General features: G+C 43.2%; 1 protein-coding gene across 4 annotated transcripts in view; it reads left to right on the forward strand.

The window, feature by feature from the left end:
• The window catches only part of zswim7 (zinc finger, SWIM-type containing 7), a 42,096-nt gene that overhangs the window by 817 nt on the left and 24,941 nt on the right, over positions 1–16,338 (forward strand). For 3 of the 4 annotated variants that reach the window (XM_063031076.1, XM_063031074.1, XM_063031077.1), the window contains exon 2: positions 10,762–10,861. In XM_063031076.1, the coding sequence (XP_062887146.1) occupies positions 10,762–10,861 (100 nt within the window). Of the gene's footprint in view, positions 1–250; positions 1,056–10,761; positions 10,862–16,338 lie in introns of those variants that run through there. The other variant, XM_063031075.1, reaches the window with a different exon arrangement.

A 16,338-nucleotide genomic window follows, 5' to 3' on the forward strand; every position in this document is an offset into this window, starting at 1 on the left:
AGGCAGGACTGGCAGCTCAATATTGCGGGGGTCCGTTGTTTTAGACGCAGCAGATCAGCAGGGATGTCGTTACAAGGCAGTACTCAGGATAGACTGGAGAAACACACATCAAAGTTGCTGGTGAACGCAGCAGGCCAGGCAGCATCTATAAGAAGAGATGGTCTCGGCCTGAAACGTCGACTGTACCTCTTAGAGATGCTGCCTGGCCTGCTGCGTTTACCAGCAACTTTGATATGTGTTGCTTGAATTTCCAGCATCTGCAGAATTCCTGTTGTTATAGACTGGAGAACTTGTCTGGTGAGGTGTTACTAAATAGTGAGTAATAATAAAAGTATGACCATGTTAATGGGGCTGTATTACAGATCACCCAATATTCCACAGGATTTACAGGAACAAGTTTGTAGAGAGATCGCACTGTTGCAAGAAACAGAAGTTTGTTGTCGGTGATTTTAACTTTCTATATATTGACTTGGATTCTCATGTTATAAAAGGAATAGATCGGATAGAGTTTGTCAAATGTATTAGGAAAATTTCTTTAACCAGTTTGTAGAAGTCACAGCCAGAGTTAATCTACTAGGGAATGAGAAGTTTGTGTATGGGAACAATTTGCATATAGTGATCACAATGCCATTAGTTTCAAAGTAAATAAGGAAAAAGATGGGTCTGGTCCACAGATTGAGATTCTAAATTGGAGGTAATATAAAAGGGGATTAGGAAAATCAGGTTCATGTCAGGTCGCAAGAGAGGAAATTTGTTGACTGCCAATGAGATGCCTTTTTGGGACAGCTTGTCCTTGAGCCTACTTGGGGAAGGGGTATCTCAGATTGGGTGTTGTGTAATAACCCAGATCTTATTAGGGAGCTTAGGAGACAGTGATCATAATATGATTGAATTTGTACTGCACTTTGAGAGGGAGAAGCATAAGTCACGTGTTTCGGTATCACAGTGGAATAAAGGGGATTACAGAGGAGCTTGCCCAGGTGGACTGGAGGAGAATACTGGCAAGAATGACAACAGAGCAGAGTTGGCTGAAGTTTCCAGGAATAGTTCACAAGGTACAGTATAATTATGTCCCATAGAAGAAGTTGTTCTCAAATGGCCGGGGTAGGCAACCATGGCTGACAAGGGAAGTTAAGGACTGCATAAAAGCCAAGGAATGGGCATATAAGGTAGCAAAAGTGAGTGGGAAGTTGGATGATCGGGAAGCTTTTAAAATCCAACAAAAGACAACTAAAAGAACAAAAAGCTTACAAAAGGTTCAAAAAACTAGGTAATCATAGAGATCTAGAAGATTAAGGCTAGCAGGAAGGAGCTGAAGAACGTGAAAGCAGGAGAGCCAGAAGGGGCCATGAGAAGGCTTTGGTGAGCAGGATTAAAGAAGACCCCAAGGTATTCCACAGGTATGTGAAGATCAAGAGGATAACACATGAGAGAATAGGACCAATCAAGTGTGACAGTGGAAAAGTGTGTATGGAACCAGAGGTGATAGCTTGAGATACATAATGAATACTTTGCTTCAGTATTCACTACAGAAAAGGATCTTGGCGATTGTAGGGATTACTTGCAGTGGACTGAAAAGCTTGAGCATATAGACATTAAGAAAGAGGATGTGCTGGAGCTTTTGGAATGCTTCTGGGAGGCGAGGGAGGAGATTGCTAAGCCTCTGGCAATAATCTTTGCATCATCATTGGGGACGGGGAAGGTTCCAGAGGATTGGAGGGTTGCAGATGTTGTTCCCTTATTCAAGAAAGAGTAGCGATAGCCCAGGAAATTCTAGACCAGTGAGTCTTACTTCAGTAGTTGGTAAGTTGATGGAGAAGATCCTGAGAGGTAGGATTTATGAACATTTGGAGAGGCATAATATGATTAGGAATAGTCAGCATGGCTTTGTTAAAGGGAGGTCCTGCCTTAGTACATGTACATGTCTACCCACGGCCTCCTCTACTGTATCTCCCAGTGGCCACACATTTTAATTCCACATCCCATTCCCATTCTGACATGTCTATCCACGGCTTCCTCTACTGTAAAGATGAAGCCACATTCAGGTTGGAGGAACAACACCTTATATTCCGTCTGGGTAGCCTCCAACCTGGTAGCATGAATATTGACTTCTCTAACTTCCGCTAATGCCCCACCACCCCCTCGTACCCCATCCATTAGTTATTTTTATATACACATTCTCTCTCTCTCTCTCTCTCTCCCTCTCTCTCTCTCTCTCTCTCTCTCTCTCTCTCTCCCTCCCTCCCTCCTCTCCCTCTCCCTCTCCCTCTCCCTCTCCCTCTCCCTCTCCCTCTCCCTCTCCCTCTCCCTCTCCCTCTCCCTCTCCCTCTCCCTCTCCCTCTCCCTCTCCCTCTCTCCTTTTTCTCCCTCTGTCCCTCTGACTATACCCCTTGCCCATCCTCTGGGTTCCCCCCCCCTTGTCTTTCTCCCTGGGCCTCCTGTCCCATGATCCTCTCATATCCCCTTTGCCAATCACCTGTCCAGCTCTTGGCTCCATCCCTCCCCCTCCTGTCTTCCCCTATCATTTTGGATCTCCCCCTCCCCCTCCCACTTTCAAATCTCTTACTAACTCTTCCTTCAGTTAGTCCTGACGAAGGGTCTCGGCCTGAAACGTCGACTGTACCTCTTCCTAGAGATGCTGCCTGGCCTGCTGCGTTCACCAGCAACTTTGATGTGTGTTGCTTAAATTTCCAGCATCTGCAGAATTCCTGTTGTTTCATGCCTTAGGAGCCTGATTGAATTTTTTGAGGATGTGACTAAACACATTGATGAAGGTAGAGCAGTAGATGTAGCGTATATGGATTTCAGCAAGGCATTTGATAAGATACCCCATGCAAGGCTTATTGAGAAAGTAAGGAGGCATGGGATCCAAGAGGACATTACTTTATGGATCCAGAACAGGCTTGCAAAGAGTGGTTGTAGACAGGTCATATTCTGCATGGGGGTCGACTGCCTCAGGGATCTGTTCTGGGACCCCTGCTCTTCGTGATTTTTTTAAATGACCTGGATGAGGAAGTGGAGGGATGGGTTAGTAAATTTACTGATGACACAAAGGTTGGGGGTGTTGTGGGTAGCTTGGAGGGCTGTCAGAGGTTACAGCGGGACATCAATATGATGCAAAACTGGGCTGAGAAGTGGCAGATGGAGTTCTGTAAGTGTGAGGTGGTTCATTTGGTAGGTTAGATATGATGGCAGAATATAGTATTAATGGCAAGACTCTTGGCATTGTGGAGGATCAGAGGGATTTTGGGGTCTGAGTCCATAGGACACTCAAAGCTGCTGCGCAGGTTGACCGTGTGGTTAAGAAGACATACAGTGCATTGGCCTTCATCATACATGGGATTGAGTTTAAGAGCCAAGAGGTAATGCTACAGCTGTATAGGATCCTAATCCGACCCCACTTGGAGTAAGTACTGTGGTCGGTTCTGGTTACCTCACTACAGGAAGAATGTGGAAACTATAGAAAGAGTGCAGAGGAGATTTACAAGGATGTTGCCTGGATTGGGGCACATACCCTATGAGAATAGGTTGAGTGAACTTGGCCTTTTCTCCTTGGAGCAACGGAGGATGAGAGGTGACCTGATAGAGGTGTATAAGATGACGAGAGGCATCGTGTGGATAGTCAGAGGCTTTTTTCCCAGGGCTGAAATGGCTATCATGAGAGGGCAGAGTTTTAAGGTGCTTGAAAGTGGGTACAGAGGAGATGCCAGTGATAAGTTTTTTACGCAGAAAGTGGTGAATGTGTGGAATGGGCTGCCAGTGATGGTGGTGGAGGTGGATACGATAGGGTCTTTTAAGAGACTGTAAGTAAGTACATGGAGCTTAGAAAAATAGAGGGCTATGGGTAACCCTAGATAATTTCTAAAGTATGTAACAAGTAGTGTGGGCAAAGGAGAGGCAGTGGATGTCATTTACTTGGATTCTTAGAATCCATTTGATAAGGTGCCACGGGTGAGATTGCTAAACAAGATAAAATCCTACGGCATTGCAGGAAAGATACTGGTGTGGATATTTAAGGTGGAAGTTGATAGTTTTCTGATTGGTCAGGGCATCAAAGGATACGGCGAGAAGTGTACGGGGTTGAGTGGGATCCAGGATCAACCATGATGGAATGGTGGAGCAGACTCAATGGGCTGAATGGCTTAATTCTGCTCATCTGTCTGATGGGCTATGTCTGCTCCACTATTTCATATAATCACAGCTGATCCGTAAGATATAGGAGCAGAATTAGGCCATTTGGCCCATCAAGTCTGCTCCACCATTTCATCATGGTTGATCCAATTTTCCTGTGAGCCCCTGTCTCCTGCCTTCACCCCATATCCCTTCATGCCCTGACCAATCAAGAATCTGTCAACCTCTGCCTTAAATATATGTGAAGACTTGGCCCCTGCAGCTGCCCGTGACAAAGAATTCCAGGTTCACCACTCTCTGCTTAAAGAAATTCTTCATCTTCATTCTAAAAGGATGCCTCTCTATTTTGAGGCTGTTTCCCCTGGTCTTAGACTGTCCCACCATAGCAAACATCCTCTCCACATCCACTCTTATCAAGGTCTTTCAGCGTTCAATGGTTTCAATGAGGTCTTTTTTAGTTGTCTTTTGTTAGTTTTTAAAAGCTTTCCAATCCTCTACCTTCCCACTAATCTTTGCTCTACTATATGCCCTCTCTTTGGTTTTTATGTTGGCTTTGACTTCTCTTGTTAGCCACAGCTGTGTCATTCATGTAGATTTCTTCTTCTTTGGGATGTACAGTATATACCTTCTGTCTTCTGAATTGCTTCAAGAAACTCCAGCCATTGCTGCTCTGCTGTCTTACAAAAATAGAGGGCAATGGGTAACCCTGGGAAATTTCTAGGGTAAGGACATGTTCGGCACAGCTTTGTGGGCTGAAAGCCCTGTAGGTTTTCTATGCTTTTATGTCATCCCTGCCAGTGTCCTTTTCCAATCAATTTTGGCCAATTCTTCTCTCATAGCTCTGTAATTCTGTGTACTCCACTGTAACACTGATACGTCTGACTTTAGCTTCTCTTTCTCAAATTTTAGGGTGAATTGGATCATTTTATAATCACTTGCAACTAAGGGTTCTTTTACCTTAAGCTCTCTAATCAATTCTGCCTCATTGCACAACACCCAATCCAGATTAGCTGATTCTCTAGTGGGCTCAATCACAAGCTACTTTAAAAAGGCATCTCGTAGGCACTCTAGAAATTCCCCCCTCCTGGAATCCAGCCCCAACCTGATTTCAGCCATCTATCTGCATATTGACCCCCATGACTATTGTAATATTGCACTTTTGGCATGCATTCTCTATCTCCCATTGTAATTTGTGGGCCACATCCTTACTACTGCTATATTCAACTCCCTTCAGGGTCTTTTTACTCTTGCAGTTTCTCAGCTCTTTCTACAATGATTCAATACCTTACAACCCTAAGTCACCTCTTCCGAGTGATTTGATTTTATTTTTTTACCCAGGGCAACACTGACCCCTCTGCCTTCCTGCCTGTCCTTTGATACAATGTGTATCTTTAAACATTAAGCTCCCAGCTATAATCTTTCAGCCATGATTCAGTGATGTCTGCCACGTCATACTTGCCAATTTGCAACCGGACTGCAAGTTCAGCTACCTTATTCAAATACTGTGCGGGTTCAGATACAACACCTTCAGTCTTGTATTCAGCCTTTTCTATTTTGACCACCCTTAATGTTCCAACTCATCCTGTTGCAGACATCCCACCTCTCCCGGAAGTTCCGGGAGTCTGCTGCATATTGATTGCGGCTCCCTGATGCCCAGAAATTATATACAATATCCCGGAAATCAATTTTTTTGAGAGGGAGAGTGAGAGCAAGCATCCTGATTGGTCTCTCTTCGTGCTAAGTAAGCCTATCAGTTTTCTCTGTGGGCGGGCTTTACAGTTGACCTCAAAAATAATGACAGTGTTACTCGCTGCACTGTTTGCAACAGTGACTTTTCTATTGCCCATGGTGGGTTAAAATGTAAAAGACATGTTGAGGAGGGTTTAAGAGATGTCATTCGTTCATTAGCTTAGTTAACGTTATTTAAACTAGCTGGCTAGCTGCTAAAGGCTGATTTATACTTGTGCGTATTAGCTTAAGCAAATGGGCTACGCCGTTGTGAGCATTTATACTTGTGCGTTGGTGTGTCTGGGTTGCTTTGCAATTCACTGCCAAAACGTTAGTTGACAGTGGGGTTTCTATGCCACTGTGTTGAGATTCTTCATGTTAAAACTCAACAAGAAGAAATTTGAACTTCAAACAATGGCGACTGAAACTGAAGGAGGGTGAATTTTCTGTGCTTGTCCGGCCACTGAGAGACACGGACAAGGAAATGCACTTCAAATATTTTCGGATGTCAGCAGGTAGATTTGACGATTTGGTTCATCGTCTCCAACCATTTAATTTGCATCAGTGTACGCACAGTATACTCAGAGACTGGCAATCACCACTCGAGTTTTAGCTTCAGGTATAAGTCAACAGGCTGTAGCAGCCAGCTACAAACTGGCGTCAAGCACAGGGTCCTCCATAATTTCGGAGGTCTGTAAAGCTTTATGGAAAGCATTGCATCCAGAGTTCCTTCCCTGCCCTTCAGTCGCCCAATGGTAAGCTATTGCAGTGTAGGAGGAAATGTGATACTACCAAGCGGACCAATCACAGTTGTTGTGGTTTGCGTCACCGCGATGCGTAGTTACATTTTGGGAGAGGTGCGCGTTAGGCTATGGCATAGGGTTCAGCGTAGGGTACATGGCTACGGCGTACATTTGATGCACAAATGTAAATCAGCCTAAAATGTAACTACCACCACAGGAAACATCCTTTGGACTCTCTCCAACGATGACACTTCCTTTCTGAGATACGGGGCCCAAAACTGTTGACAATACTCCCAAGTGCAGCCTGACTAGTGTCTTATAAAGCCTCAGCATTATCTCCTTGCTTTTATATTCTGTTCCCCTTGAAATAAATGCCAACATGCATTTGCCTTCGTTATCACAGACTCAATCTGTAAATTAACCTTCTGGGAGTCTTGCACGAGGACTCCCCCTGCACCTCTGATGTTTGAACCTTCTCCCCATTTAGATAACAGTCCTCACTATAGTTTCTTTTTCCAAAATAATTATCATACATTTCCCAACACTGTATTCCATCACCACTTTTTTGCCCATTCTTCCAATTTGTCTTAAGTCCTGCTTCAATTGCATTGCTTCCTCAGCACTACCTGCTCCTACACCTGTTTCCGTATCACCTGCAAACTTTGCCACAAAGCCATCAATTCCATCCTTTAAATATTTGGCAAACAATGTGAAAAGTAGCAGTCCCAATACTGAGGAACACCACTAGTCACTGGCAGCCAACCAGAAAAGGCCCCTTTTATTCCCACTTACTGCTTCCTGCCTGTCAGCCATTCTACTACCCATGCCAGTATCTTTCCTGGAACACCAAAGGATTTTATTTTGTTAAGCAGCCTCGTGTGGCACCGTATCAAATGCCTTCTGAAAAATGCAAGTAAATGACATGTACTGCCTCTCCCATGTCCACCCTGCTTGTTACTTCCTCAAAGAATTCCAACAGGTTTGTCAGGCAAGATTTCCCTTTACAGACACCATGCTGAATTCGACTTATCATTAGTCTCCTAGTACCCCAAAATCTCATCATTAATATTAGACTCCAACACTTTCCCAACCACTAACTGGCTTATAATTTCCTTTCTTTTGCCTTCCTGCCTTCGTAAAGAGTGGAGTGACATTTGCAATCTGCCAGTCCTCCAGGACCATGCCAGAATCAAGTGATTCTCGAAAGATCATGAACAATGCATCCTTTGTCATCTCAGCAACCTCTTTCAGGACTCTGGGGTGTAGGTGACTTCATCTGGTCCAGGTGACTTACCCACCTCAAGACCTTTCAGTTTGCCTAGCACTTTTTCCTTTGTAATAGCAATGGCACTCACTCCTGCTCCCTGACACTTGTGGACCTCTGGCACACTGCTAGTCAGTTGCAAAGTACCCATTAAGTTCATCTGCTATTTCTGTGACCCCCCTTACTACCCCACCAGCATCATTTTCCGGTGGTCCAATATCAACTCTCACCTCCCTTTTACTCTATATATAATTGAAAAAACTTTTGATATCCAGCTTTAAGTTATTAGCTAGTTTGGCCTCGTATTTCATCTTTTCCCTTGTGGCTTTTTTAGTTGCAATTTGTTGGAGTTTAAATGCATCCCAGTCATCCCACTCACTTTTGCTACCTTATATGCCCTTTCCTTGGCTTTTATGCAGTCCTTAACTTCTGCCATTTGAGAACAGCTTCTTCTGTGGGGCATATTCATCCTGTGCCTTGTGAACTATTCTCAGAAACTTCGGCCACCTCTGCTCTGCCGTCATCCTCATCCGTATCCTCCTCCAGTCCACCTAGGCAAGCTCCTCTCTCATGCATCTGTATTTCCCCTTATTCCATTGTGATGCAGATATTTATGAGATATGCTTCTGTCTCTCTAATTGCAGTATGAATTCAATCATATGATCACCGCTTCCTAAGGGTTCCTTTACATGAAACTCCCTAATAAGATCTGGGTTATTAAATAACACCCAATCTAAGATGGCCTTTCCCCAAGTAGGCTGAAGCACAGAATGCTCTAACAAACCATCTTGTAGGCATTCAACAAATTCCCTCTTTTGCAATCTGACACCAACCTGATTTTCCCATCCCCTCTCGTTTTGAAGTCCCCCATTACAAATATGTCATTATTCTTATTGCATGCCTTTTCCAACTCCCTTTGCAAATCTTACTATTTGGAGGCCTATATATGATTCCCATAATGGTATTTTCACCCTTGCAATTTCTCAACTCACAAAGATTCAACATTCTCTGGTCCTGTGTCAACTCTTTCTAAAGATGGAATTTCATCTCTTAACCAACAGAGCCTTTGCCTTCCTGCCCGTCCTTTCAATAGAAAGTATAATCCTTTGATATTAAGCTCCCGACTGTGATCTTCTTTCAGCCAAGACTCAGTGATGCCCACGTCATACTGACCAATCTCTAATTGCGCCATGAGTTTGTTCACCTTACTCCGAATGCTACGTGCATTTAAATACAGCACTTTCAGTCCTGCATTCTTCACCCTTTTAAATTATGCCTCTGTTGTACAATTTAACTCTTTACTCTGTCTGCTGATGATGGAGACAGCAGCCAGAGAACTGGAAATGAATACCAATGAATTGATCCACTTGACCTGAAACGGCGTGTGTGGGCCATGGCAGTCAAAGCTCAAACTGGGCATGGCACCTGATGATGATGACGATGACTCTGTCTGCATTTGTACCCAGCCATTGGCTTGTCCTGGCATTCATGCTACACCCATCATCTATGTGTAAACCTGCTGGTTCATACTCAGCTCTATTATACTGGTTCCCATCCCCCTACAATTTTAATTTAAACCACTCCCAACAGGTCCAGCAAACCAGCCCATAAGAATGTTGGTCCTCCTCGGATTCAAGTGCAACCCGTCCCTTTTGTACAGGTCACACCTGCCCCAGAAGAGCTCCCAATTATCCAGAAATCTGAATCTTTGCCCCTGCTCAGATTCTTCAGCCACACATTTATCTGCCACCTCATTGTATTCCTATCCTCACTGTCGCATGGCACAGGCAGCAATCTTGAGATCTCTACACTTGAGGTCCTGCTCCTCAGCTTACTTCCTAACTCTCTGGATTTTTTTTTTCAGGGCCTCCTCCCTTTTTCTACCTACATCATTGGTACCAATTTGTACCATGAATTCTGGCTGCTCATCCTCCAACAGGCCAGTGTTGGGCCAATTGAGATGATGTGAAATGGTGGGAGCAGGCCACTGTTGGGCCAATTGAGATGATGTGAAATGGTGGGAGCAGGCCAGTGTTGGGCCAATTGAGAAGATGTGAAATGGTGGGAGCAGGCCAGTGTTGGGCCAATTGAGATGATGTGAAATGGTGGGAGCAGGCCAGTGTTGGATCAATTTTTGATGATATGAAATGGTGGGAGCAGGCCACTGTTGGGCCAATTGAGATGATATGAAATGGTGGGAGCAGGCCACTGTTGGGCCAATTGAGATGATATGAAATGGTGGGAGCAGGCCAGTGTTGGATCAATTTTTGATGATATGAAATGGTGGGAGCAGGCCACTGTTGGGTCAATTGAGATGATGTGAAATGGTGGGAGCAGGCCACTGTTGGGCCAATTGAGATGATATGAAATGGTGGGAGCAGGCCAGTGTTGGATCAATTTTTGATGATATGAAATGGTGGGAGCAGGTCAGTTTTGGATCAACTGAGATGATACAAAATGGTGGAGCAGGCCACTGTTGGATCAGCTATGATATGGAATGGTGGAGCTGGCCAGTTTTGGATCAGCTAAGATGATATGAAATGGTGAAGCAGGCCCAAGGGTTGTGTTGCCTCCTCCTACTCCAGACACTGTTAATTAGTGCTGCCCACCTCATGTTTTATTTCTTATCTACCTTTTCTGGCCTGTTTGTTTCTGGAATATTTACTACTTGAGCCATACATCATCTCATGAGTAGTTATACAATACCTGTAACTCACCAACCTCAATACACGCACCTCTTTGAATTTCCTCATCTTCTGTACTGATTCATCGAACACTCACTCCTTTGTGCATCGTAATCCTCTTCCTCTCTCTTGCTGCCTACCCTGTTGGTTTAGATCAACGCTCCCAGTCACCTTTGCTGTTGCTGACTGTGTTTTCTGATTTCCTTCGCAGAGCCACGGCGTGAAGATGGCCCCTTCATTGGGCCTCCTTCCTGTGGTGATGGCAGAGCTACTGAATAAAGTTCAGGAAGTTTACCAGCAGTCTTTGCAATGTGAGTGATTGGATGGAACAAGCACAAAGCTGATCATGGCCCTGGCTGAGCAGTCAGTTCTCGTTCCCACAGGACCACTGAAAGTTCCAGTGATTCTAGTTTCCAGTGGATTTGAGACACATGATTACAAACATTGCATATAATGACATTGTGAATGTGATTGAGCTGTAGTACAGTACAAAATAGGCCCTTCAGCCCAGCTCTTATTGGCTGACCAAGTGTCCATCCAAACAAGTCCCATTCAACTGTGTTTGGTCCATATTTCTCTAAAGCAGGGGTTCTCAAACTACTTTTGTCTTATCTGTCCACAGAACATTGTCCCAAAAGTGTTGTAGAACATCCATGTGGTTTTGCAAACTTGAGATGTGCAGCAGTGTTTGTTTTTTTGGAGAGCTGTGATTTCCTCCATGGTGTCCTTCCATTAATATCATTCTTGTGCAGTGTTTTTCTTATAATGGACACATGAACAGAGTCTTTAGCAAGTTCTGGAGATATCTGCAGGCCTTTTGCTGTTGCCCTTGCGTTCTTTTTCATCTCCTTCAGTATTGCGTGTTGTGCTCTTGGTGTGATCTTTGTCGGACCCCTACAATAACGGAGGAGTCCATGGACCCCAGATTTGGAACCCCTGCTCTAAACGCTGAGTGCAGTGTTGTTAGTGGTCTCACATACAACTCGTGCATGGAACAATACAGGCCCTTCAACCCACAATGTTGTGCTGGCCCTTTAATCTGCTCCAAGATTAACCTAATCCTACCCTCACATGTAGCCTTCTGTCATTTTTCTATCATTCGTGTGGCTACCTAAGAATCTATTAAATGTCTCTAATGTATCTTCCTCAATTTCCACCTCTGGCAGCACATTCCACGTACCCAGCCACTCTCTGTACTTTAAAAAAAATCATTTGCCAGATGACATCCCAACTCCTGCACTCAATGCCCTGAATAAAGTAGGCCAGAATTCCAAGCACCACCACCTCCACCTGTCTACCTATGTTGCCACTTTTGAGGAAAAATGTACAGTGGTACTAGAAAGTTCATGAATGCTGTATACTTTTCTCTATTTCTGCATAAATATGACCTAAAATATGATCAGATCTTCACATAAGTCCCAAAACTAGATAAAGAGAACCCAATTAAATAAATAACACAAAAAAAATTATACTTGTTCATTTATTTATTGAGAGAAATGATGCAATATTACATGTACTTGTTGGAAAAAGTATGTGAACCTTTGCTTTCATTAACTGGTGTGACCCTGTTGTACAGCAATTACTTCAGCCAAATGTTTCCAGTAATTGTTGATCAAGTCTGCAGATAGGCTTGGAGAAATTTTACACCATTCCTCCTTACAGATCTGCTTGAACATTGGGATGTTGGTTAACTTCCTAACACAAACTGCTTGCTTCAGGTCTTTCCACAACATTTCTATAGGATTAAAGTCAGGACTTTGACTCAGCCATTCCAAAATACACATTTTCTTCTTTTTAAACCATTCTGTTGTCGATTTACTCTTGTCTTTCGAATCATTGTCTTGTTGCATTATCCAACTTCTATTCAGCTTCAGGTGATGGAATACTGCACTGACATCTTCCTGTAAAATGTCTTGATACAATTTTGAATTCATTGTTCCTTTAACGATTGCCAGCTGTCCAGGTCCGTAGGCAGCAAAGCGGCCCCAAACCATGATGCTCTTTCCACCATGCTTCGCAGTTGGGATGACATTTTACTGTTGGTGTACAGTGCCCTTTTCTCTCCAACCATAGCAACGTGTATATCTGCCAAAAAGTTCGACTTCTGTCTCATCTGTCCACAGAACATTGTCCCAGAAGCATTGTAGAACATCCACGTGGTCTTTTTGCAAACTTGAGATGTGCAGCAATGTTTTTTTTTGGAGAGCAGTGATTTCCTCCATGGTGTCCTTCCATGAACACCATTCTTGTTCAGTGTTTTCTTATAATGGACACATGAACAGAGTCTTTCTCAAGTTCTGGAGATATCTGCAGGCCTTTTAACTGTTGCCCTTGGGTTCTTTTTCACCTTCAGCATGTGCTCTTGGTGTTATCTTTGTAGAATGCCCACTGTTACGGAGAGTAACAACAGTACTGAGTTTTCTTCCATTTGTAGACAATTTCTCTTACTGTGGACAGATGAACAGTCAGGGTTTTTAGAAATGCTTTTGTAGCCTTTTCCAACTTCATGCATTTCTACAATTCTTCTTCTAAGGTCCTCTGAAAGTTGTTTTGATCAAGGCATGGTGCACATGAACAGATCTTACTTGAGAAGAATAGGCTCTATCAGTAACCTGATTTTGTGTGTCTTTTTTTTAAATAGGGTAGGGCATCTCTACAACCCACACTTCCAATCTCATCTCATTCATTGGAACACTCACTCCAAATTGCTTTTGTAAAAGGCAATACTGCAGAGGTTCTTGATCCTCCAAAATATTCTGCGTGGAATTTAAACTGGGTGGACTTAAGAAGAAGATTTTTGAAGAAGAAAAGCTGCCTTAAATTTAATTGGGTTTGGTTGTGTGACTATGGTAGGATGAAGATTATTTCATGCTATAGTTGTGCAGGGAAAAAATGAATTGCAGTACACATTTGACTTGGTAGTTAATATTTCAAATTGAATTGAGTGCCCTTGTCTGCTCCTAATAGGTTTGGGTTTGATGTGGGATTGGTAGTCTATGTCAAGTTGACCATTTAACATTTTGTAAAAACAGGTCAGGCGGTGTGCTTCACGTCTATCTTGGAGAGAGTTCCACTTTAATGAATTTAAAAGTTGAGTAACACTCACTTCTCTCTCATAGGTATTTGTGACAAATCGGGCTGCCTGTCTTTGGACTCGCTCGATGGAAGTAGTGTTTTTGTTTGTGTATGGGTCCCATGCAGCAACTTCATATTCCAAATGTGGCCTAACAAGGGTGAGGTACAACTTCTCCTTGACTGAAGTTGAACAATGATGAAAGTTGCATCTCAAAAAATTTAGGACTCCTGTTGCATCACGCACAACACGCTGGAGGAACTCAGCAGGTTGGGCAGCATCCGTGGAAACGAACGGTCAACGTTTCAGGCCGAGACCCTTCGTCTATTCCAGCGTAGATCAGTCTGGATTTTGATACCAAGATACTTGATCTGTTTTCTGTTTTGTTTCTTCAAGGGTGACACCCAGGATTTTATATGATGTTTTACCTGGTTTTCTCTTCCTGGTGACACGCATGGTTTCACATCTGGAAGGATGGAACTGCACGCCCCATTATTGTGACCACTCAACCATACTATCAAGATCTTTTTGGAGCGCATCTTTTTGTGGATGTCATTAGTGTAAAGTAAAAACAAATGTGGGCCCAGCACTCTGCCCTGGGGTGTACCACTCAACACTGGACGCCATTTAGAACTTTTTCCATTCACACACACATGCTGAAGACGTTCACATACTTTTTCCAACAAATACATGGAATATTGGATCATTTTTCTCAATTAATAGATGAACAAATATAACGTTTTTCTGTTATTTAATTGGGTTCTCTTTATCTACGTTTAGGACGTATAAAGATCTGATCATATTTTAAGTCGTATTTATGCAGAAATAGAGAAAAGTATACAGGCTTCACAAACTTTCAAGCACCACTGTACTCATACACATACCTGACGTGCCGTCTCCAAGAAGATGTGCAATAATTTCTGAAAGTATTGCCAGACTGGATAATTTTAACCATAAGGAAAAGTTGAATAAGTTGGAGATATTCAATTAGATACACTGGGGTTGTTCCCTTAACAAAGAGATTAAAAACTAGGAAGTGTAGTTACAAAGCAATTGGAAAAGGACAAAGGAGAGCAAGGAATACTCAGAAAGTGGTGGAAGCTTGTAGCTTGCTATCTAAACTGATACTTTGCAGTTATTTTTCCGGCGAAGGGCATTACAAACATCCCAAGGAATTAGTTTAAGTTGGGAGGGAGGAACTTGTGCCTCTTGAGAGGGGTTACTTCAAACTTGGAAAATCTAAGAGAACTAAAAGCAGAGATTGTTAGGATCTGATGTTCTATATTCAAAATCGTGGAGGAAGTGGCTACAAAGATGTTAGAACCCATCATGTTCCAGAAGGCCTCCAGCTGATTTAAAATAAAATCATGAATGTGGTATTTCTATTTAAGAACAAAGAGAGACTCAGGTTGGGAAAACTATTGACCTGTTAGTGCAAAATTGCTCTTGAGATGATGCTGGAGTTCATAATTAAGAAATTAAATACAAATTTATAAAAACTTGATGTATTCAAATCATGTACATGAAGAACAAGGCAATGACTTGTGTGAGGGTAGGACCAATCAGGGATAAAAGAGGAAACGTGGCTGGAGTGCAGGAGGGAGGGGAGGTCCTTAATGAGTACGTTGCCTCAGTATTCACTGTGAGAGGAATGTTGATGAATGCGAGGTCAGTGTAGAACAGGCTATCATGCTGCAACATGTCAGTGTTAAGACAGAGGATGTGCTGGAACTTTTGAAAAACATTAGGAAAGCTAAGTCCCCGGGGTTGGATAGGATATATCCCAGATTACTATGGGGAGCAAGGGAAGAGATTGTTTCACCTTTTGGCAATGATCTTTGCTACCTCACCAGCCACAGGATTAATACCAGAAGATAGGAGGAGGGCAAATGTTATTCATTTATTCAAGAAAGGTGATTGGGATCATCCTGAGAATTATAGACTAGTGAGTCTTGTCAGTGATAGGCAAACTATTGGATACAGGATTTACAAGCATTTGGAGAAGCACAGTCTGATTAGGAATAATCATCTTGCTGTTGTGAAGGGCTGGTCATGCTGATGAGCCTGACTGAAATTCTTGAGGATGTGACAAAACAAATTGAAAGTGCAGTGAATTTTCGCAAAGTGTTCAGCAAGGTTCCCCTTGAAAGGCTCATTCAGAAACTTAAACCTATGTGGATTCAGAAGGCAGAGAACGGTAGCTGATGGAGCATATTCTGCCTCGAGTTCAGTGACCAGTGGTGTTCTGCAGGGATCTGTCCTGAGACCCCTACTCTTTGTGTTTTTCATAAATTACTTAGATGAATTTTAATGGGGAAGTTAAGATCAAAGGAGTGGTCTGAGGCAGAGTGGTAGGGCTTTGGCTCATTCAGGTTTTGGCAAGGTAAGTGGACTTTTCTTTTCTCTTGTATGTTTTTGGAAGAATAGAGAGCATATCTGTAGGGTTAGTACTTTGCTCTGCGTGTCAGATGTGGGAATCCGAGGGATTAGTCATCCAGAAACTGCGGATTTAGATAAGTGGGTGACTTGTCAGGGGAAGGATGGGAAGAGCTCAGATAATAGAAAGCACCCCTGTGGCCATCCCCCTCAGTAATCGTTATCTCATTTTGAATGCTGTTGAGGGGGGTGACCTGACAGAGGACAACCACGGCAATCAGGTCTCTGGCACTGAGCCTGGTTCCATGGTGCAGAAGGGAGAGAATAAAATGAGAAATA

This window comes from Mobula hypostoma, chromosome 23, assembly GCF_963921235.1.
Source record: "Mobula hypostoma chromosome 23, sMobHyp1.1, whole genome shotgun sequence".
NCBI lineage: Eukaryota > Metazoa > Chordata > Chondrichthyes > Myliobatiformes > Myliobatidae > Mobula > Mobula hypostoma.